This window comes from Psammomys obesus, unplaced genomic scaffold (genome assembly GCF_907164565.1).
Source record: "Psammomys obesus unplaced genomic scaffold, mPsaObe1.curated_primary_1811, whole genome shotgun sequence".
NCBI lineage: Eukaryota > Metazoa > Chordata > Mammalia > Rodentia > Muridae > Psammomys > Psammomys obesus.
The window spans coordinates 10,897,503-10,921,577 of NW_026596039.1; the positions used below are offsets into that span (position 1 = coordinate 10,897,503).

The 24,075-nt window shown below is 48.0% G+C and overlaps 1 protein-coding gene across 3 annotated transcripts; it reads left to right on the forward strand.

Annotated features, from left to right (window-relative positions):
* The first annotated feature begins 601 nt into the window (after positions 1-601).
* Tmprss5 (transmembrane serine protease 5) lies at positions 602-14,816 on the forward strand. Of its 3 annotated transcripts, XM_055622082.1 has the most exons (13): positions 602-710; positions 3,407-3,509; positions 3,817-3,915; positions 4,368-4,490; positions 6,161-6,296; positions 6,495-6,608; positions 8,906-8,949; positions 9,600-9,762; positions 10,429-10,607; positions 11,773-11,871; positions 12,303-12,445; positions 12,720-12,872; positions 14,243-14,816. In XM_055622082.1, exons 2-13 carry the CDS (start codon positions 3,434-3,436, stop codon positions 14,249-14,251), a joined length of 1,338 nt encoding a protein of 445 aa, XP_055478057.1. In that variant the 5' UTR covers positions 602-710; positions 3,407-3,433; the 3' UTR covers positions 14,252-14,816. The 3 variants fall into 3 exon arrangements, with proteins under 3 accessions (XP_055478057.1, XP_055478058.1, XP_055478059.1); XM_055622083.1 differs by lacking the exon at positions 14,243-14,816 and having other exon boundaries at positions 11,773-11,875; positions 12,720-12,812; XM_055622084.1 differs by lacking the exons at positions 602-710; positions 3,407-3,509; positions 3,817-3,915 and having other exon boundaries at positions 4,433-4,490; positions 6,171-6,296.
* The last annotated feature ends 9,259 nt before the right edge of the window (positions 14,817-24,075 follow it).

The following is a 24,075-nucleotide window of genomic DNA, read 5'->3' on the forward strand; positions in this document are numbered from 1 at the left end:
ACTCTAGTCCCTGCTTCCCCGGATCTCCTCTGCTTCCCCTTTGAAGTGACATGGCTCCAGGTGTGTCCACTCTAGGCTGGGATCCGAGATGTTATCTTGAACTTGAAACAAGAGATCTACAACGGCTACTGGATCCCAGGGGTGAATTGGGTGGGGAGGCCTCACTTCCTAGCAATCAGGTAACAATGATTCCTCATCGTTGTCTATCAGCCACAACACAGTGACAGCCTGAGACTGCTGGAAAGGCCAGCTTCCATAGAGCTCAGACATATTTTCCGCTCATGCTAATATTACTCTTTAGTGCAGCAAGAAGGGGGAACTGTGCTAGTATACACAAGGCACATTTTTTGGCACAAGGGACCTGGTTGCTAGGCAACACTAGTTTGCCCCCCACCCCCATCCTTTTTTTTCTGTTTCCAGCTTTCAGTTAGCAGATAGGAGGGGCTGGGGCTGCCAGGTCCTGCCCAGACCTTGCCCCGATTCTCTTGAACAAGGGGCCTATTCATGGGCCCTAAGCATAGTTCATTGTCTCTCCGGCCCCTGTCTATGTGTGTAGGGGCCGGAGACAGGGAGGGGCTATGTGTGAACTAGGGAGACTACATCCTCCAACCACACTGGCTGGGTTGTTGAATCGATCCTGACATGAGGACAGGAGCCGCGCCCTGCCCAGCAGACCTTACAGCCTTACATCAGTGCAACTGACTCATACGGTAAGACCATGCCCCATGCCATTCCTCCATCCCTGCTCACTCCCAACCCCAGAATGCTGGTATCTAGGCCTCTTCCAGCAGCTCTGGGGCAGGGATTGCATCCCAGCAGGGACTGTGGCGCTAGAGTTCTCTCCAGAGACTGCCCTTCATTTTCTTCTCTTGCTGTCCTTGCTCTATCTGATAAAGCAGTTTGCACATGGCTGCACTGAGCAAAGCATTAAACTGATTCCTACTTAGTAGAGCGAAGAGGTATCTTTCCATTGAAGGCCTGTGTTCTCGGGCTACTGCATGAATTTGGGCAGGTACATTTTGAGTCAAAGCAGTTCCAGAGACCAGGTGATTTGTTGAGAGGCTGGGCTTGAAATCTAGTGCCATTATATTGAGATAAGAGAAAAGGCTGGGAGTGCCATGGGATTCATTCTATAATGGGCCCTGGCTCTCTAATTGGAGGGGATATCTGTTCAAGAGGAACTATGCCCCCAGAGAAGAACCATACGTGCCTTTGCCCACTTTCCTACTTGTTCTTTGGTTTCCCCAAGCCTGCTGTCCTTGGCGCTCATCTCTGGGCACAAGTAGAATGTATGTGTGTATTAGGACACGCAATAGGAGCTGTGTTCCTCCAGGAGAAGTATGGCTTGTCTATGCTAGGAGGCCCAGTCCTATCTTGGCTGTGACTGGTGTCAGGGAGGTGAGCTGGCATCTCACTCTGCAGGAAGGGGTTGGGCTGCTGCCCTCTCTGTTACCAGAGCTGGCATAAAGGCTCATTAGTAGGCTAGTGAAACCACTTTTGGAGAGTTTAGGGGACTATACTGGTTGAGGATGACAGGTTTTCCTTACCCTAGATGAAAATGTGAGGAAAAGCCAGTTTAGCAGACCACCAAGGCAGGACCCAAGAGCTGTTCCATTGAACACATGAAAATCACATCTAAGATAATATTGCTTTGGAATCAGTGGTTCAGGCTTTTGCCATCACTTGGGACAATTTAATGTGTCAAGAGGGAAAAGTGATCTTCAGATAGGAATCATGACAGTCTGGTGTGTGTATGTGCATATGTGTGCATGTTCAAGCATGTGCATGCATGTGTAGGTCATAGGACAACCCCAGGTGTCATTCTTCAGGTGCTACCCATCTTGATTTTTTTCTTTTTCTTTCTTCCTTTTCTCTTTTTATTTTTTGAGACAAGGTTTCTTATTGGTCTCTTAATGGTTTGGCTAGGCTAGCTGGCCATCAAGTCCCAGGGATCTACCTGGGAATAAAATCATGGGCTTTTATAGGTCCCTGGGTTTGTATAGGTTTGGGGGATAGGATTTAATCCCTTATGATTGCATGGAAGTCCTTTACTAACTGAGCTGTCTTCTCAGTCTTCTCTCTCTCCTTCTTGTTGTTGTTGTTGTTGTTGTTGTTCTTTTTCAGATCTATTTATTTATGTATGTGAGCACTCTATTTGCATGCGTGCCTGAATGACAGAAGAGGGCATCAGATCTCATTATAGATGTTTGTGAGCCACTGTGTGGTTTCTGGAGAATGAGGAAGAACAAGATTAGAAAAAGCCTAGAGCTAGGACATGAAGGCTTAGCTGCTGAGACTGCAAAGATCCATTGGGTACTTTAAAGATTGGACTGCTATGCTCATAACTGCATCTTAGAATGATTACTTGGGTTTTGTACCATGGAGAATAACGAACAGCAAGGCCAGATTCCTAACCCCTTCCTGTGGATTGAGCTGCCCGGCCTTTACCAACCGCAGCTAAAGGACACTGGGGTAAGGGTTTAATCATTAGGAAGTATGAGTTATCACTATTACTTTATGAATGATAAAGTTGAACTTTGGAGTGATGGTCTGCGTTATCTAAGTTCACAGGGCAGGTTGTAGGCCTAGTGACAAACTGCTCAGTGCTTGTCAAGTATCTTTCATTGCTCATCATGGGCCAAGAGCCTCAGGCATCTGTGTGTGTTATCCTGCTTTTTTTCTTACCACCCTGTCTTTGTTTCACCAATATCCTTTGCCGGGGCCACACAATGCCTGAAAGAAACGTGTCAGTGCAAGCTCTACTCACCCACGAGGATCCTGCCTTGGAGACTGCCCCCTCTGGACACTTTGATCTCATTGGTGAAAAATCACCTCTTCATCTTTTGAATGCCATTAGTGCTTTAGTTGAACTCTCTGTGGTCATTTGACATGTACTATGACTTATATTTGGGACAAGACTGAGAAGTCTTTGAGCAATTCCAGTTCACGCTGATCTACCCTGAATTCCTTATGGTATCTTCTACGGTGGCTTATGCACTTGGACCAAATACTTTTTGGGGAAAGATTGGTGTGTGTGTGTGTGTGTCCCTGTCCTCTTTTTCCAAGATAGGAAGGAATAAGGTGCCTAGAGTGGGATGCTGGCAGCTCTCAGGTGGTGCTCTTTTGATGGCTCATGGGAGGCATGGTTAATGAAGAACATGGGTTCTGGTGTGGACCCAGTCTAGATTTCAGCTTTCCCTTTGCTATTGCAGTCATGTGAGAGTGAAGTGAATGGGGTTAGGGGCTCCAGGAGAGCAGAAAGGGATGGAGAGGCATCTCCAAGGTGAATACTTAAAGATAGCCTTGGGGTAGGGGTGAGATTATATACAGAAATTTGGTGAGAGCTTGGTCTTCTCTTGGCAGTCCTGGTATGGGGCTGCTGGACTTCCAACAACCATTTTTCCAGAGTCCAACATTGGATAACCAAGGCCCAATGGAGAGTTGGTGCACAGAAGAGGGTCCTGGACCTGGGATCTTCAGAACACAGTTGGGAGACCAGCAGCAACCCAGTAGGTTACACTGGGCCATTAGGGAGGGACAGGATGGGGTCAGCAAAAGATGATCTTCCTCCATCCCTTATACACTTCTTGGGTCAGTGTGAGGATGTCGGTCATTTCATTCTTTATCCCCTACTTGCTGTGCTTCCCACTTCAGGAACAAGTGGGATCTAGGTGTCTGAGATCAGAACCTGGTTCTATTCCTTTTGAGCCCATGGGGTATGGGCAGGCGCCTGTTAGAACTTACTGATGTCTCAGGGTTGAGTAAAGTTTTCTGGCAGAAGCAGGAAGCCAAAATAGCCCTCTGCTTCCCTTATAGTCTCTCAGTTCCAGCGCTGGTGCTGCCTGCAACGTGGCTGTGCGATCCTGGGAGCCCTGGGGCTGCTGGCTGGAGCAGGTGTTGGCTCATGGCTCATAGGTCAGTGCTGGGTCCTTCTGTCCGGAGAAGGGAGGAGGACAGGATCTGGGGGAAGCTTGGAGATGGAAGCAGGTCCTGAACAGGCATTGTATGTAGATGGACAAGCCCCCCCCCATCTGTGCTGTGTAGACAGTAAGACAGGGAAGGGATTACCCATGGAATAGGAGGGATTTAAGTGTCATAGTGGGAACAGCCTGTCCCTATAGTCCTGTCACTTATGTGGATGATCCATGATTTTAGTCAGTTTTTTTCCCCCTAGAAATCGTTCCCAGTGAGAAAGACAGACAGTCCTGTGCCCCTTTTATCGATTGATGGGGTTCTGTCTTTAGGCAACGTGACTGATAGAGAATCTCTAGGAGGTAGTATGGACTTGCTAAGCACCTTGAGTCTCTCTGGGGGATTTCCCTGCCCATCCCCCGCCTCTCTGTGACTCTCTCTGTGCTTCCTTGAAGTATTGTATCTATGGCCAGCCGCCTCTCCACCCATCTCAGGGACGTTGCAGGAGGAAGAGATGGCCCTGAGCTGTCCAGGAGTCAGCAGTGAGGAAGAGCTTCTCCCATCTCTTCCCAAAACAGGTGGGCCACGCCCTCAAAGCTACAGGAGCCTTTCTCCCAGCTCAGGGCTCCTTACAGCTTCAGGACCAAAAGGAAGGACCGGCATTTTGCTACCACCCATCTGCCTCTTCCTCTACTGGGATGAGGGTGGTGACAAAGTCCTCCTGGCAACATTGGTCTCAGATTTAAGATCTGTAGGCTTCTCTGAGGAGTGTCTTGATCTTTAGCTGGGAGTGTGGCGAGGAGGCCAGGCCAGTAGAAGAGATGGAATCCTGTCGTTTGTGGTTGTGTGAGCTAGCGATGTGGGGGAGGAGGAGCTAGTGCTATGAAGTGGCAGTGTGTGAACAATAGGGCCACTCGGACATCTGGGAACATTACTCCATATTGTCTTCTGGCTGTCTCCACTGTCCCTTCTTCCAGGTAAGGGTTGGGATTCACACAGTACAATGCTGTCCAAAGGCTGGGGGTTAGAAAGACTTACAGAAGTTAGATCATATCTGGGGTTTCCTCATTTTTGCCAGATGTATGGCCTTGGGTATGTTATTTCTTTGAGCTTCTATTTCTTTCTGTATAAAACAGAAATGAAATAAACATATTTACTGCATGCAGTTATAATAAGAAAGCATGCAAGTATGTAAAAGAAGCTTAGTTCTGAGCCTTTGTATCAGTCATCGGAGTCATCTGGCCAGCCATAACGTTTGCTGGGAGGTGGGGAGGAAAAGAGTGAATGAGCTGGTATCTTCTATGAGGACACTGGCCCTACTGGACCAGCACCCTGTGACTGCATCTCATCTCTTTAAAGGGTCTAATGTTTCCAAGCTAGCCTCTAACTCAATATGAAGCCAAAGATGGTCTTGAATGTGGGCTCCTCCTGCTTCTGTCTCCAGAGTGTAGGGATTACTGGCACATTCCACTACACCCAGTTTATACAGTACTAGGAATCAAAGCCAGGGACTATGTGCATGCTAGGAGAGCACGCTGTAGGACAAGCCTCTTTGTTTTCTTAATTACCTTCTTCAAGGCTCTATCTCCAAACACAGTTACACTGAGGGATTGGAGTTTCAATAGAGGAGTGTGTGTGTGTGTGTGTGTGTGTGAGAGAGAGAGAGAGAGAGAGAGAGAGAGAGAGAGAGAAGAGGAAAAAAGCAGTTGATAAATATTAAGTATTATTGTGACAATATTTGAATTCAGGAGGCTTGGCTTGTGTCCTGGTCCCTTGTTGATTCTATGGCCTTGGGCAAGTTGCCTTCCCTCTGTGCCTCGATACTCCCTTTGCTGAGGGAGGTAACTGCCTTCTTGTAAGGCCGTTGTGGTAAAGAGTGTGACCCAATACCCTGTTTATTTACTTTGTGTGTGTGCCCATGTGCGTGTGAATCTGCCATTGAATGAATGCGGGGGTCAGAGGACAATTTGTTGGTTCTCTATCTCATAGGTTGTCAGGGTTCAACCCAGGTTGTCAAGCTTGATGACAAGTGCCTTTATCTGCTGAGTCACCTCACTTGCTTTAGAGCACCTTGTTAAAGCACATGATCAAAACAGAACTGAAATGCCTACAAAAAGGTGTTCTGTGTTTTTAGAACTGATCAGGCACCCGGGGGAGCAGGGACGCTGACCTGGGGTGATCCGTGTGTCTATCTCCTCTTGTCCCTTCCTGGCCAGGCAGGAGGAGGGTTTTCACCTGGTGGTTTTAGTATCTTTCAGAATAAAGGGTGAGGATTTCCTGCTTGAAGTGCAAGTACGGGCTCGGCCAGACTGGCTCCTGGTCTGCCATGGGGGCTGGAACCCTGCCCTGGGGATGCGCATCTGCCAGAGTCTTGGGCACCTCAGGTAACAGCCAGACTTGCAGGAGGCCTGGTTGGCTTGTGGGGGAACTGGAGCTTGGGAGGATGCCTTCAGAAGTCACCATCTTGTTCATTTGCAATGCTGCTGCATCTGCCTCATGCTCAGTGTTGCTTTGACACCTCCAAGCCCTCTCATGCTGCACTTTGAAGCTGACTTCCTCCTGCTTTCTCTTCCTCTGCCCAGGCTTGCTCAGCACAAGGCAGTGAATCTGCATGACATTAAGCTCAACAGATCGCAGGAATTTGCTCAGCTCTCTGCTAGCCTGGGAGGCCTACTAGAGGAGGCATGGCAGCCCAGGTAGGGCTTCTGTGGGTTAGGTGAGTGGTGGGCATTCCCCTTCAGGGGATCCTGATGGTGAGGGCATAGATAGTGTAATGAGAGCAGAGAAGACCTTTTCCCAGCCAGAAGCCACAAACCCAGGCCACATGCCCTGGCATATATTGTTTATTCCACACAAGAAATGCAAAGCTGGGCATGTAGCTCAGATGTCATAAAGTACTTGCCTAGCATACACAAAGCCCTGGGTTCAATCCCTAGTACTGTATGAACTGTGCAGTGTTGTTGCTTGAGTTTTAAGCAGGAGGCAGAGGCAGAGGCAGAAGGATTACAAAGGTTATCACAACTGTAAAGAAAGTTTGAGGTCAGCCTGGGATACAGGAACATATCCCAAAACAACCAAAAACCAACCAGTCATCCAACCTTTCAATCATCCAACCAACCAACCAACCAACCAACCAACCAACCAACCAACTAAAAAGCCCAAACCAAAACCCCAAACTAAGTTCCAACTCCCCCCAAGGTTGGTAGTTACTGGAACAGGATTTAGAATGGTCCTCTTATTCCCCTGTGTTGTTTTTAATGTTGCTATGACCAAATACACGTGAAAGGCGATGTACAGGAAGAAAGACCTCTTTGCTTTACAGCCAACGATTGCTTGGCTCCATGTGCTAAGACAGAGCATCATAGTGACAGAGATAGGTACAGGAGGAGGCTGTTCACCTCATGTGGACAGAAAGGGGAGGAGAAGATACGTGTCTCAAGGATGTACCTCTGGTTACCTGCTTCCTCTAGCTAGGCTTCACTGCTTAAAATTTCCAGAACTTCTGAAGGTAGTGCCATGAATTGGGGACCAGGTACTCTACTTGTGAGCTTTTGGTGGGTCATTTTGTATTCAAACCATAATCCACTTTTACAGGCAGGGAAACTGAGGCTCAGTAGGGTTAGACAGTCTTATCCATGGCAGTGAGACCAATAAACAGCCAATGCACACTTGGGACCAGGCTCATGACTCCAAGTCGAGGGACCCACATGGCTATGCTTTGCTTGCTTTAATTCTGGTATCTCAGGAGAAAAGCGAATGACAAGTGTCCAAAAAGAAAGGAACTCAAAACAGAACAAACTTCTCAGCATACCCTAGGCAGCACAAGCTGAGAGGTCTTTGCCCATTTTGGGCTCTTTCAAACTTCAGGATGGGGGCAGGTGGATGCCCTGATCTGAAGCTATCTCAGCCTACTTGCTCCTCTGTTCACTCAAGTCCCAGCTCCATCAGTTTTTAAAAAAGATTTATTTATTATGTATACAATGTTTTGTCTGCATGTACACCTGCATGCCAGAAGAGGGTACAAGATCTCGTTATAGATGGTTGTAAGCCACAATGTGGTTGCTGGGAATTGAACTCTGGACCTCTGGAAGAGCAGCCAGTACTCTTAACCTCTGAGCCATGTCTCCAACAACTCCTTCTCTCCCCCTCCTCCCATATTCATTCTTAGGAGTGCACTGAAGGTAGAGCAATCCAGCTGTCCTTTTCTCTCTGTGAGATTCTCAAGTTCTGCAGGAGGGCAGAAAGGCTACAGGGTTAGGAAACCAGAAGCCACGTGGACCAGGGATTGAGATGCAGGAGGAAAGAGATGGGAAGGGCAAGGCAAGGATGTTGGGTCAAAAGGGAGTTGAGGCTTATGCAAGAGGCAGGAAGAAACATGAGAACAAGACTCTGACTATGCAGGCCCTAAAGAAGGGCCTGGGACAGAGAAGAGATTGGGCCTGGAAGAGGCTGGGTGTGGGGCTCTATTCATTCATCCACGCCACAGCCATTCATTTACCCACTGAGCACCTGTTTACTCAGAGCACATGGAAACAGCTGGGCTTTCTCATTTGTCAATTCTCTGTTGTAAATATGGGCCTTACCCAAGTGGATCTTCCAGGATTGTGAAGGCTTTCTGTTTCCCTCTGGCTGCTGGGGCAGAATGGGCAGGCTGCTGTCCTGGGATGGGCCTGAATGTTTGTGAAGGGGAAGAAACTGGTGAAAATGGTGGTGTCTTAAGGTCATGACTACAGGATGGCCTTAAGAGCTATGGAGATAGGCTGGCTGTGCTGGTTCATACCTATACAGCTGCTACCTGGGAAGTGGTGGGAAAAAAATCAGGAGTGTACAATCATCGTTGGCTACAGAGTGAGTTTGGGGCCAGCCTGGGCCACATGTCTCAAGAAAGCAAAACAAAACTGTGGAGAACCCCCTGACCACTCTCTAAACCCCTGGGTATCAGTGGCCTTTGGGTGGCACTCCTCAGCTCCTTAAGGATACCCCTGTTTTGCAGCACTAACTGTCCTTCTGGCCGAATTGTTTCTCTCAAATGCTCTGGTGAGTCATATCCTGTGTCCAGGAAGTTGGTGGGAGGGAGAGAGTCTTCCAGTTCTCCTGAGTGTGGAAGAGCTGGATGGAGGGGCTAGCTCAAGTTTCTGTGGGTGCGTGCCTGGAGTTGGGTTGGAGCGTCCTTGTCTATCTGCCCATCTTTCTGCTGGGCTCCTTGCTTTGCAGGGCCCAGATACAACCTGCTCAAACAGAGTCCTTTGCAGTCTCTACCATGTCCCATCAGCCACTGTGCTGGGCTGATAGTCTCTCTACTGGTACTCTCTCCCTTCCTTCTGAAGAGCCCCATAGCTGGCATTATTACTGGTTGCGAATATGCAAGCTCTGTCAGCAGCTTCCAGAGACTAGGGGTGAATGAGAGCCAAATGATAAACATTGTACCAGGCTCCTTCACCCACTTTCCCACACATCTGTCCATCTATTTATCTGTCCCTCCTCACACCTGTTATGCCTGGACACTTTGACTTGTACACTGTGGTGGGCATTGGAGCTCCACAGGCCCCACAGACATGGTCAGGGGCGTAGGCTGAAGAAAGCACTACCCTTATCTTCCTGCCCCTCCTTCTGATCAGGAATAAGAGATGGGACCTGTCTGCACAGACCTCTGCACTTCTTTCTACCTCACCCTTTTCTGTTTGCAGAGTGTGGGGCAAGGCCTCTGGCCTCTCGAATAGTTGGCGGACAGACTGTGGCTTCTGGGCGCTGGCCATGGCAAGCGAGCGTGATGCTTGGCTCCCGGCACACGTGTGGGGGCTCTGTGCTGGCACCCCACTGGGTAGTGACTGCTGCCCACTGCATGTACAGGTAAGTGTTGTGGGTGGATGGCAGATCGGTCAGTCACACCTTTTCTGTTTGTCTCTTGGTAGGTCCTGAATAAAATGTCTGTGTCCAGCTGTCTCCAAGTAGGGGAGGGATGTCCTTGTTCAGTGCCGAGTTCAGTTCTGCATGAATAGTAGCAATAACTGCTGTGTGTATGTGTACGTATGTGCATGTAGAGGCCAAGTGATTTCTTCAATTGCTTTCCACCTTATGCTTTTAGAGATTTATTTTATTTTAAATTATGTGTCATCTGTGTCTGTGACTGTGTGTGGGTATGTGGGCAGGCCAGCAAGCACCAGGGATCTACCCATCTCTGCCTCCCTAGTGTTATATTCTAGACATACACACCCATGCCTGGGTTTTCATGTGGGTGTTGGAGATCTGCACTCAGCTCCTCATGCTTGCGTAGAGAAAGCACTTGTTGGCTGAACTATATTTTTTAGTCCAGGATCTGGGCAACTGCTGCATTCCCAGTGTCTTGTCAGCTGAGTATAATATTAAGGGACCACATGCTTTTGTGGTCCTAGGAGCTAACAGGTCTGTGACAGTGGCCACTAATGGTTTCCATAGAAAGTTCCCTCCACCCACCGCCTTACGTGGGTCAACCTTCCCTGCCCCTTCCTCCCTGGCTCAGTGGGTTTCTATGTGCAGTTTCAGGCTGTCCCGCCTATCCAGCTGGCGGGTTCATGCAGGGCTCGTCAGCCACAGTGCTGTCCGTCAACACCAGGGAACCATGGTGGAGAAGATCATTCCCCACCCCTTATACAGCGCCCAGAACCATGACTATGACGTGGCTCTCCTGCAGCTCCGGACACCACTCAACTTCTCAGGTGAGGATCTGGCCTTGGAATGAGCAGCTGGGTGCAGTGGTGACCTAGGAGCAGAGACTGGTGGGAGGACGGGTAAGCTGATTCCTAAGGCTTCCTGTAGCCCTGCAAATCTTAAGCCCCTCAGTTCTTTGGGAATGGTAGGGTGCATGCATTCTTCCAAGACTGGGTTGTAATAAGTTATACTGCTCTTTGGAGGACAGAGATTCAGGCTTTTTTCATGAGGCCACAGGTGGCATTTGCTTTGATGTCCCAAACAGAACTTCACTCCTGCCTTCTCCATCAATAGCTGGCCTTTAAAAGATCCCCTTTCTCCCTCAATCCATGTAACAATTATGTTGAAGAAAGTATACACAGACAAGAACACTAAAGTTTAGAAAAAAGATAGATAGACCCCTCAGCCCAGGACCAGGGTTCCTCTTCCCCAACAAGGGTGGCCCTTCCCAGACTGCAGCTGTCCCAGCAACTACCTTCTTGCATTCTCTGACATACCTTCTCAAAAAATGCATAAATCCACAGAAACATGCACACATGCACATACTCACATCCTACGTGCACACACTCATGAATTCACATACACAGATCTGTAATTTGAAAACAAAGCAGTATTAAAAATTATAGGTTGCTAGTGCCTTCTGTAGAAGTTGCGGGGCTGGGGCCTGTCTTCTTGTAGTTAGGTTGGAAATGGACAACATTATGAGAGGTGTGGACCAGCTCCAAACAGAGTCTTCCTCCTTGATGCAGTTAGAAGAAAGCATGTTTATGTCATGGAATGTCAGTGTATGAATTAAAATCATGTTTGAGTCCACTCATAGAATATGTCACAGAATTCTGGAAATAAAGCCTCAAGAAGGCTCAGACACTCTGTAGAAAAGGACAAATGGGTCTCCTTACAATTTGGTATTCAGTGTCAGACAAATTTCCATTCTTTCCTAAGGCGAGGGCAGAGCAGCAAATACACTGCCCCCCTCTAGGGGATACCATACTTTCAACTCCCCCCAACCCCAAGGTGGGACATTGCTCAACCTATCTATCTCTGACTAGTAAGCTTGGTGGTAGAGGCCAGGTGCCAGCGCTGTTGAGAAGGAGATGGGGGAGCTCTTCACCCAGGCTCTGCAGGAGAGAAGCCCATCCTGAGCCAGGAGCAGAACTATGTGCCTCTCCACAGACACCGTGGGCGCTGTGTGCTTGCCGGCCAAGGAGCAGCACTTTCCAAGAGGGTCGCAGTGCTGGGTGTCTGGCTGGGGCCACACCGACCCCAGCCACAGTGAGTGAGCTTCCAGGGTCCTCGGCATAAAGTGGGGAGGGAGAGGCATCTTCTAAACGGGAACAGGACCCCCTCCCCTGGTTATCTGACAATGATACTTCTTTTCCTCTCTTGGTGAGTCCTGGGTAGTTAGTCTCTCCTGCCTGTTCCTGTGCAGAACAACTGGTAAACATTTTCCCTAAGCCTGGGCCCTTTCACTCCCCTGCTCTTGGTCCCAGGAGCATTATGACCTAAGCATTCGGCATATTGTATCTTTCGCTTGGTCTCCTCATTTCCAGCTGGACATCCAGCAGACTCTTGTCCTTTAGCCCGGGTCCACAGCTCTGCCTGAGCCTCCTTTTTTAAGTCTTTGTGTCCTCAGGACCCCTGACTCTTCTTCTTGATGTTCTGCCCCTGTGGTACCCTGCAGCTTTTCTCTGTGTCTCCTACAGCTCACAGCTCAGATACGCTGCAGGACACAGTGGTACCCCTGGTCAGCACCCACCTCTGCAACAGCTCATGCATGTACAGTGGGGCGCTAACACACCGCATGCTGTGTGCCGGCTACCTGGATGGAAGAGCAGATGCATGCCAGGTGTAGCTGGCAGTGGAGGGAGGAGCAGGGGACCTGCTGGTGGTGGGAAGAGGGGGCAGCTTGGTCCCTGGGTTAGCGCACGTGGATTTGGAAAGCCAGCCTCTCTAGGGAGTTTATACTATGATCTTATGGAAGGTGAAGCCAGCAGGGATGATGTCAAGAAGCAGTGGCCTTCCCCTCCCCTAGGGGAATTCATTCCCCATGGTTGACTGGTGCTGCTTCATCAACAGGTCTGATTTTTGTTTCTTTGTGTCTTCATTCCTGGATTCCTCAGGGGGACAGCGGGGGACCCCTGGTGTGTCCCAGTGGTGACACGTGGCATCTTGTAGGGGTGGTCAGCTGGGGTCGTGGCTGTGCGGAGCCCAATCACCCAGGTGTCTATGCCAAAGTAGCAGAGTTCCTGGATTGGATCCATGACACTGTGCAGGTGAGTGTGGGGCAGGAGAGCAGCCCAAGTTTCTGAAGGACCTACCCCAGGATGCTGGGGGACCTTCTAAGGGGTGGAAATGGGGTTTGGGAATGTTTGCCAGAGAGGGAGGAGAAAGAACGGACACTTACAACACGAATTCACTGGGTGTCTAGCAATTTAAGCACTAGCTAGGAAAGGGTAGACTGAGTCTGTGACCTAGATCTGCCTTTTGTGGGTGGCCTTTGGCAAGTTCATACCCTTCCTTGGTAAGCCTAAGATTTCTGGTCATAACCATCCTGGCTGTGTTTTATTCTTTTGCAGTGATTAAAAGAGGTAGAACTTGTGCAGAGCTTGGCTAGGCTTGGAGTGGGTAAACCACAGTGTAACTGATCTATTATCCATTCCAGCATCATTCATTCCTGGCCCCTAAAGCAGTTACTAGCAGCTGCATTCCATGCTTTACAGAGAGGGATCAGCACTGGGCACTCAAAGCCTTGCATGAATCTGTATAGAGAGAAGACTGAGTGTGACAGTGCATATCAAAGCATAGATGTGGCTGGGCGCATGGCAAGGTGGGTAAAGACTTGCCATGTAAGTGTAAGGAATTTGAACCCCCAGGACCCATGTAATGTTGGGGGGAGATGTCATAGAAGGATATAGTCTGTATATCTACTCCTATAGTAAGATGGGAGGCAAAGACAGGCTGTCGCCTGGTGTACTCGGCAGCCAACAAGAGAGTATGTCTCAGACTGGCACCTGAGGTCGTCCTCTGACTTCTACACCTGCACTCATAATTACCCTCACGCCCAACACGCCACACAAAGTTGGAAAAAGCACAGCATTCGTGTTAAGCAGTCTCTCACAAGCTGTGGTGATGGATAGCATCTTTCCCCAAGGCTGGATGAAGAGCCATTGGTACACAGTACACCCTAGAGCTTATGGGGTGTGAATCTATATTCAATTTTTATATTAAAAAACATAGATCAGCAGATATGTTGATTCATTTGACAGAAAGAAGTCTACCTTCTTAATGTGATGTGCTAATATAAACTCACCTGAGGGGACTAGGGATGTAGTTGGGAGAGTGCTTGGCTAGCATTCAAGAGGTCCTGGGCTTGAGCCTCATAAACATTTCATAAACGAGGCATGGTGGTACACATGTATATTCTAGATACCCAAAAGATGGAGACAGGAAGATTTGAAGTTTAATGTCATCTTTGGCTAGAGTTCCAGATCAGTCCGGGGTCCATGAGATCTCGTCTCAAGGAAAAAAAAAAAGTCACCTGGCTGACCTGAGGTAGAGCCACACTGTGACTCCTTGCTGCAGGTGATGATGTTTTTTTTCAGCCTTATTACACAGCAGCCCATGTTTCTTGGCTCCATCGCAGGTCCGCTAGCTGCAGGAGAAGCAGTTGCCGTGTCTGATGCAGAACTGTGGATCTCCCATGGATCATCCCAGACCGAGGGCCTGCAGCCGGGTCACCGGGCCTCTCCCCTAAGGCTCTGCCTTTCAGTTCCTCTTTCCATCTGAGAGCCTCCACAACAGGAAAGAGGCTGAGGCTGGATTGGGAATGATGGCAAGAGGAAGGGATAAGAGCACGAAAGACAGAAGAGGCTTCTGGGAGCATCTGGGACTTTCCCTCCGCCTTCCACACATCCTATGTACATCTGCTAGGAAAATGCTGGAGGTGCCCTTAACCCTGCTTTCTCCAGGGGCCACACTCTAGACGATGCCCTGTCTCAAGGGTTCCTGGGCAGATAAGGTTAAGGCTGGACCAGCTCAGGTAAAAAAAAATAAAAGTCAAGGTTCTCTTTCTGTGTACCCACTGTTCCTGTTCTGAGCTAACTCTCATAGCCCTGAAATAGGCAGGAGTCTACAAGGTAAGAAAGATGGAGTTGGGCTAGGATGCCATTTTTCAAATGACAGTTCTGTAAATTGGTTGCAAGAGTTTTGTTATTAAATGGAGATTATGTATAATCTTGGTTGAGTTCCTTCTTGTTTGTACTAGCTAATGTGACAAAACACACAACCAAAGGAACTTATTTTGGCTCAGAGACAAAAGATACAGTCCACTGTGCTGAGGAGTGTGAGGTCCTACTGTGTCAAGAAGCAAGGAGAGATGATGTTGGTGCTTTTGTCTCAGACCTCAGCCAGTGCACAGTGCATTCAGGGCAGGTCCCAGTTACACCTCTCAGGAGGCTTTCTTACAGGCGTGCCTAGAGGTGTGTCTCCGAGGTGACTTAAAATCCAGTAGGCTTGACAGTGAACATTAGCCTTCACTGTCACACGTGTTACTGGACAGAAATACAGTTTCCCTCCTATATGTGTTTCTTGAAACTTAGATACTGACCCCGACTCATCAACTCTGGGATTTTGGCATGTTCTTAACTATTCAATTGTTTAAGTTAGCGAAACATATATGTCACCATCTGCAGCAAAGAGTCCAACTGTCCAGGGGCTCTGAGGCTTTGAGTTTGGGTACCACTGAAATCAGTGTTCCTAGGGAAGGCTGGCCTCCCCACAAGGTTCAGCTTTTCCCCTTAACTCTTTTTTTTTTTGGCGGGGGGAGGGAACTAAACTTTTCATCTTGGGGACATCACTTCCTGAGTTTATTCCCAGTTAGCATTTTCCCGGGGAAGACTCTTCCCCACTTGCTGATCTCTAGCAATTAAAATGCAATGGCTATCTTGTTTCCAAAAAACCTCAATGAATCTTTAGTGGTGATTACCTAAGGAAATTCAATTAGCAATGAGAAGTAGGAAGAACTTTGTGAGTTTATCTGCATATTTTTTGAGGGTTTATCTGAGCAATTCCTTGTGCTGGAGGGGTCTCTCTTCATTCTTTACACGCAGCGCACCGCAACACAAAGGCCTCAATGTGCTCTTGGCTTCATCACCTGCAGAAAAAGGTTGCTGAGTGTCAGTTCTCACATTGCCCACGCAAAGAGAGTTCTGGTGGCAAAATGCCTCCAGCCTCCAGCCTGCACCCAGCATTTTCTACCTGGCTCCTCCCCTAAGGAGGCAGTGAGGGGGCAGAAGGTTTCCCTGGGAAGGGAGGAGTTAAAAACAAATCCAAAATCCTATGACAGCCACAGACATTTGGTTAAAGGGAAATAGTTATTATTATTATAGCCGCCACGGCCTTCCAGTTATCAATGACATGTGGGCAGTCCTTGGCAGTTTAGAAAATCTCACAGCACCCATGTGGTTAAGATATTATTTTATCCACTCTCTTCCGCAGACAAGATTGGCTCAGAAAGATGTAGTGACCCCTTTAAGAATACCTAGTTCCTAAGCAGCAGAGAACTAGGATGTGAGTTTGGGTCCTTTAGCCACCAACCCACATCCTCATCTCACACATGGTTGAGTGAAATGGTCTAACACTGCACAGAAGTATAGAGCTGGAAAGGATTTTATCACATCATCTAACCTAGTCAGCGGCCTACCTACAACAACCCAGGGGCTAGCAAGATGGCTCTTAATACTAAGCCTTATGGTTTGTGTTTGATCCCTGGAAGCCACATGGTAGAAGGAGCGAAGTGACTCCCCCAAATTATCCATCTCTACATGTACACTATGGTACCTGTAATTTTAAAAGGTTGATGATGATGATGGTGGTGGTGGTGGTGTGTGTGTTTGTGTGTGTGTGTGTGTGTGTGTGTGTGTGTGTGTGTATGTGTGCATACATCCACAGATACCAGAAAAGGACACTGGATCTCTTGGCGTTGGAGTGACAGTATTTCTGAGCTGCCTGATGTTGGCAAAGGGCTTGTCATACAAATATGAGGACCCCAGTTTAATCTCTATTTCCCACTTTAAAAGCAGAGTGAGGAGGCACGTACTGTACTGGGAAGGAGGTAGGGTCTCTAGGGTTTGTTGGCACATCAGTCTAGCCTAACCAGTGAGCTCCAGGTACGTAAGAGGCCTTGATTAAAAAGAACAAGGAGAAGAACTATTGAGGAGAACATCTGATCTCAACCTCTGGTCTCTACGCGCACACATGAACAATTACGCCTATCTCTGTGTGCATACATACACACATGAAAGGCTCTTGCCAGAGACCTTTGTAACCCCTGAATTCAAGGTCTGACTTAAAATCCTACAAATGGCCATTTTGCACAGGAGAACTAGGAGAAACACGCTACAGAGTGAGTTTGCTGATAGTCCCTGCTTGCCGACAGAAACTCTGGAGGCTTTCATCAGGCTGTGGGTCCTATCTGCGGATTTGGAAGCTCTGACTCTCCTTCATTAGCATCTTTTTTGGGAAAGAAAGAGAAGTGAGCAGCCTGTGCCAGCTCCCTTTGCTAGGGTGCTGGGTGGAGGTGATGCAAGAAAAGACAATTCAAGTCCAGCGAGGGAGTAATGAGGCCCATCTGAGAGCCCAGCTGCGTTAAGGTCTATAGGGAATTCAGAGGTAGAAAAGCCGACTCTCTTTTTGGAGCACTGAGGCTTATTTGCAATAAATTATTAGTGACCAGCCAGGCATGAGGGTGGATGGGGAAGTGGTAATTGCTAAGGGAACACCAGGGCTTACTGTTGACTAGATCAGGGAACCTGTGCCCCGCACCTCAGGGATAAGCATCCTACCTGGGCATGGCTTCGGGGTCTCCTTAAGAAAGCAGCTCCTGGCCACCTCGATAGGAAGGAGTTCTCCATCTACTTCCTCATGTTTGTGTCCTCTCAAGGGCGCCATGACATGCAGGTGTCTCTCCCCTGCCACACTTTCTTTGGCTCTTACTTTTCTAGAATGGTTTCTGAGAACCATGGGGGAGCTCTGCCCTTCCCCAGAGACATCTGCAGACCCTTCCCTGCCTTTCCTTTGTGAAAACATCAGGCTTGTCTGCAATGGAAGAAAAGTAGAAATAAAACAAAACCCTAGCTGCCAGAAAGGCCTGCCAGCTGGGCCTCCTGTTTTCCTACCCTCTGCCTTCTGCTGTCATGTGCTTATGACTGACCTTCTTATCCCTTCATGGCTGCCCATCTTTGGCTTCCTCCAGTGTCTCAGCAGCAGCTCAGATCTACTGCTCTGTCAGACACAGTAAACAGTGCTGATTGGGCTCTACTCTCAGGGCTTTGCTTCCTTCTTCTTGGGCCAGGGTACAGTGTGATTAGTGGCTCTTAGGTCCTTTCATCATCTGGCAACTCCTGGGGAAGCAGAGAGGGGAAAGCTTCATGGCACCTCAAGACCCCAGACCTCGGGTTTGGGGAACATAAGGTGCCAGACAAATGATTGTAGAGACATCTCACCCCAGCCACTTCTCATCAATATTTGTGTCCCAACGCAAAGTGTTTAAGGATAAGTGAGACTTTGACCTGACAATACAGGCACTCCCCAGATCACTCCATGATACCCCAGGCTCTGGGACTCCCCCAAGACAGCGGAATGAACTTTCTTTCTGCATAAAGACTACAAACACTTCCCTTCTTCCCATTTCCCTTGGTCTGGCCCTAAGGAGGAGGAAGAAGGGACTTGTGTCTTCATAGGAACCAGACAGACCCCTCCCCATGTCTTCTAGAGATAATCAGAGGGAAGGAAGAAGAGGCTCTGAGTCTGCTGGGGCCCACAGGGATTTTTGTGGGTTTGTTTTTCTCAGCACTGTCTGCAGAGGCGAGGACATGAATAAAAGAACGAGCAAAGATTTACTGTTCTCATGTCTTGGCAGTGAGTCTTGTATTTGTACAGCGGATCCAGAGAGGAGGGGTAGGAGGAGAGGAGAAGGGTGCTGGACCCTGTGTAATCTCTCTGTGGAGACTGGAAGGTGGTGCCGAGGGTGGGTTAGAAGAGGTGTATGTGGGCCACATTTCCGGCTCACCACCCAGTCGGCCTTTAAGTGAGATCTGGAAGTGACGAGGATTTGGGGCAGGTGGGGTCTGGGTCTTTATAACTAACCCAGTGGAAGACAGTGAGCTGGGCTGCTAGTGTGTTACCATGAAGATCCCAAAAGAAAGGGCACTGGGTTGGCCTGTCTGTCATGAAAGGTCCTCATAACAGGCATGTTCAGGAATGACTTTGTTTTTGAGACAGTCTTGCTAAGTAGCCCAGGTTACTCTCAAATTCAAGATCATCCTCTCTCAGTCTCCCAAGTGCTAGGATTATAGTTGTGAGTAACCATATGAAGCCAGGCATGATTTTATCTGGGGCTGGCCTGGGCCTGGGTGGGCCTGGGCTGAGAATGGGAATTGTAATTTTTCAGCTGACTGTGCTGTTTCATATTGTCCAATATCAGCTCATGTATGATCAAGTCTATTATGAATCCATGTTCTGGAAATAGCTCACTCTTCTTAGGCTACCAGAAAATTGGCTTTTGACTTTTTTTTTTTTGTACAAATGCAATCCTAACAGGTAAAAATTGGCTTTGTGAGATGATTTCATCCATGGTGTGCTGTATGGTGTGGTGTGTGTGTATGTATGTGTGTGCAGATATTGTGAAGAACTTGATGGGACTAAAGAAATAGGGGAAGGGCTTGGAAGACATCTCATAGGTTAAGAACTCTTCCAGAGGACCTGGGTTCAATTCCCAGCACCTACACAGCAGCTAACAATCGTCCATCACTTCAGTTCCAGAGGACCTGGCATCCTTCGGTACTGCACATACACACACGGTGTACATACATACATGTAGCCAAAATACCCACAAATATAAAATAAAATAAAATAAAATAAAATAAAATAAAATAAAATAAAATAAAATGAAATAAAAGGAAAAGAAAGCAAGAAGAGCAGAAGTTTGAGGGGAGAAGCAGCTGTGATAAGATCATATAGGATTCCTCCCCTGTGATAAAGGCATGCATGTATTGGACCCTCTGTCCCCCCACTGCCTTTAGCTGGGACCACAGGACTGTGGCATCAAGCTCAGTGTCTCAATATGAACAACATTTTTAGACCTGGTCAAGAGGTAATGCCAAGTTAGCATGTTTGGGACTTTAAAGTATTTCATCCTCTTACCAGAGCAAATACACCCCTATAAGGATATGGAAGGCCAGGTTCAAATGGCAAGTTCTTGAGTCCTTGGCTTTCTGCCCTAGAGATGGTGCATGGGGAATGCTGGCTGAATGCTGGCTCTGCTCCAGCCTTTCCCAGAGAGGGCCTCTCTATAAGTGTGTGATACTCCATCTTGCATAGGTCAGCATCCGCTGCTGATGTCTGTCCTTGGGGAGGAGCCCTGTGCAGCCTCGGTCAACAGACTCAGGACCATTTGACTCCAAGCCCTTCCCCTGTTTCTTTAGTCTAGGTCAGGAACTTAGCTTCTGTGTAGCCACATGATGGCAACCCTGTGGCCTGATCCCTTTGAGAGGGTATATAGTTAATGAAGGACTGGGACCACAGCTCCAGGAAGAAAATGGGGCCGGTGAGGCTCCTTTGGTTCAAGCTTTAAGAAGGTGTTGTTTTCAGGGTCACACAAGGTCAGGCCAATTCATGCCTCATCCAGCATCTTGGCCTGGCAGGTTAGAGAGCCCTGTGCAGTGAACTGCCATTGTACAGCTTACCCATCTCTGCTCTGTGGAGGGCATGATAGTTGTTCTTAGACAGAAAGAACAAGACAGAATGGCTGCCTGTGGCTCTCAGCCCCCTGACATACCGCAGTGCATCCCTGATTACAGGGAGCTGCATTTCCACACGAGCCCAAACCTCTTAGCAGTCCCTGGATTCATTTCCTGTGGAAAAATACCCAGAGTGATTCATTATGATCCCCACTCACATGGCCGCCTAGAATTTAAATGAGATAAACACGGAGGAAAATTCTAACGTACAAATAGATTGCACTTTATAACTCTCACAGCGCAGACTTCAATAAACGCTAGGGTGAGTGAAAGCTAATTAGGAAAGACAGATGTGTTAGGGTCAAGGAAGGAGGTTTGGATGTGAAGCCACAGGCATTTAGAAGAAGTCTGGGTTAAGCCAAGTCTCCAAAGGGGGTGCTCATAAAAGCAGAGAAAATATGAGAGCCAGCCAGGGTCAGATGAGATGTGGAGTTGCTCCATGGGTGTAGAGGGTAGGGGATGCTGGGTGAGGGGGAGACAGGGGTGCTGGTGCAGAAGCCTAAAAGCGTGTGTCCCGACATGAACTCCACAGCTTGTTAGCCAGCCCACCGAAGTCCTGAGACTTTGCTGTGCTTCTTGGTTCTTCCTTATGTGATGGGACTAAAAGCACATACCCTGCCTCACTTACAGAGCAGGCAGGAGACCAGGCCCATTTAGGGCGATTATAATAGCATGGCTGAGTCGTATAATTTCTTTGACTATGGTCATGTCATTGGGAAGTCCAAAACCAAGGGGCTAATTCTTTTTTTTTTTTTTTCTCTCCTCTCCCCTAACGAGAGGGTCTCATGTAGCCTAGGCAGGTCTCAAATTTGTTATTTATGCAGTCAAGGGTGACCTTGAACTCACGTGCCTCCTGTCTCTTCACTTTTTGAATGCTGGGGTTACAAGCATACTCTACCATGCCTGGCTTATGTGATACTCAGGTTCAATCCTGAGGCCTTCTGCATGCCAGGAGACATTTCGAGGGGGATATTGTGGAGAGACTGTTCTTGCTGTGTCAACCTGTGGCAGAATCTTGGGAAGGCAAGAGAACGTGAGAGTCTGAGAGGGAACATACACACACAACTCCTTTTCTGGCTGGCATTAATCTATTTGTGAGGAAGGAACCTTCTGGGTTAAATACCTCCTTAACATTGTTCACAGAAGATTAAGTTTGGAACAAATACTTTTTTTGGGGGTGGGTGGGTGGGAGGTGGGCATTCAAACCACATGAAGAGCGAAACCAAAGAAAGAAGAAAGGTCTGGAAGTAGAGTAAAGCTGGGCAAATGTAAAATGTGGCTGTGTCCAGTCTCTATCAGAAATACTGTCAGTGTCATCTTTATCCTGGAAAACTCCATTTATTGAATGCATATATCCTCAGTGCCATACCAAACTTAAGCCTTGAGCACCAGAAATAGTAAAGTAGCTCTGACTTAGGGAGAGCAGTGGGGGTTGGGTAGAGATGAAATGAATAAAGTATGACAACATTTATGTTTAAAAAAGCACCATAATAAAACCCATTACTTTGTATGTCAACTTAAAAAATAATTTAAAAAAAAAAGAGCCTAGTCATCACTCAACAGAGAGACACACAACTATCAAATGCTGGGAATAAGAGACTGAGTGCCCCGCCCTACACAGAACATCTGTACCAACTCCCTCTCCCAGGCTCAAGGAGCATGGAAGAAGAGGAGGCGGAGAGCGTGGAAACGCCATAGAATGGGGAGAAGTGCTGTGCAACGCTGTCTTCTGGACAGCCGTGGCTGTTGCCGTCACTCACAATAGCTGTGATGACTAGCCCAGGCTGAAGCAAGCCAAAAGTGCAGCATAGACGGGGTGAATGACCTTCAGGGTCCAGCTCTTGCTAGGAGCTATTAACAGTGGGCGGTGGTGTGGGGAGAAGCACTCTCCTCTGAGGATATGGCAGCTAGTGGGCTCTCCATGCCCCAGTGGATGGCGTCATGTAGATATGGGCAGCACTGACTGGAATTGGCAGGTTCTGGAAAAAAGATACAAAGTTGGACGGCGTCTTGAGGAGGGTTACGTAGGGGTTGGGAGGAGGTTAGAAAACCAGCCTGGCCTCAGAGGACTGGCTGTCTAGCTGGAGCAGACACAACTGCACATTGCTTACTCATTGCATCGCCACAACTACTTCACAATCATTTACAGAGAAATGCTTGTTGACAAGAAAGGCCCGACACAGTAAATGTGGAAATTGCCCACTTATTATCAGCATGCAATACTTTCAAAAAGCCAATAGAGGTAAATAGTGTTTCGATCGTAACCTCAGAGGAGTGTTTCCACACCGGCATATCTGCACAGAATAAAAAGACTAAGGCAGACTGGCATGTCTATCCCATGGTGGCTGGTCTTGGTGGGACTATTTTTAATAGAGGAGACTAAGAGTTCCCTCCTGTATCCCCCTGAAGGCGTTTCTGTACACACACACACAGGGGGAGGAAAGGGAGAGAAGGAGGGAGAGGGAGGAAGAGAGGGAGAAAGAGGAAGGGCAGAGGTAGATAGGTTTGGCTTTCAGAATGGCAGACCTTCAGTTGCTCTCTAGATTCTACTCCTGGTCCTGGTCCTGCCCTGCATGCCTCTGGGTCTTTGGATCCTCATTTGTACAATCTAGGTAATATTGAACAGTAAGTGTTATTGCTGCAAAATTAAAAAGATACCAAAGGTGTTACTTTAAAAGCACAAGAAACAGACAATTTAGAAACACAATTTCATATGGAAGGGCAGCCTCTGTGTTTCTGGGAGGTGGGTGGTAGGACCACTCAGTCATCCTCCCTCATACCCTTCCTTCCCCTCCCTCCCTCCCCCTCCCCCTTCCTCTTACCCTTCTTCAATCTTCCCCTGCCATTTCTCCAGCCTGTGTCAGAATGTACAGATAAACATCTCGCCACCTCAACAGGTACTGGAACCCGCTGAGGAACACAGAGGCACACACCAATCATTTCAGTACAGGAGCAGGTGAAAGGTATCACAGGGGCTTAAAAAAGCTTCGAGGCTGTTTTTGGACACTCCATTTGGTGTGGGCTTTGACAGATAAAGGTCAGATCTGAGCTGAGTTGGGATATATGGTAGGGAGGGAAAGAGACAACAAAGGCATTTGGGAACAGCTTGAAAACTCCTGACATTTCCTAGGAAATAACAGGTATGGATGGCATGGGACCGAAGGCCAGGGACAACAGTCTGTGGAGGCAAAACTGCTTTGCCCTCATCTGCTCTGCCGAAGCTCTATCTCTTTCTTTCATGGGGAGTGGGACGTGGCACTGAAAGCCTTCAGGAAGAAGAGAGCTACAGTCATGGGCATAAAATGGAGAGTTTGCTTGAAGAGAGGTGTGAAGGATCCAGAGAGGGACACAAACTTGCCATGATCATAGCTACAGAGGGTTTTAAACACCTCTCAAAAACAAAATGTTTGTTTGGTGGTCTTAATACGTAAATATAATATCTATCCCTGTGCTTTTATTTTGTAATTCCTAGCAGAGGGACTGGCATGCTGTTGCATGCTTGCAATACCAGAATTTGGGAAGACTGTGAGTCTGGGGCCAACCTAGGCAACACAGGGAGACTCCAATTAAAAACAACCAACCATTCAACCAACCAAGCAAGCAAATGAAAAAAAAAAACTTAATTATTGATGATTACTTTGTACCAGTGTGAACAATGAGGGTTATATGGAGAACACAG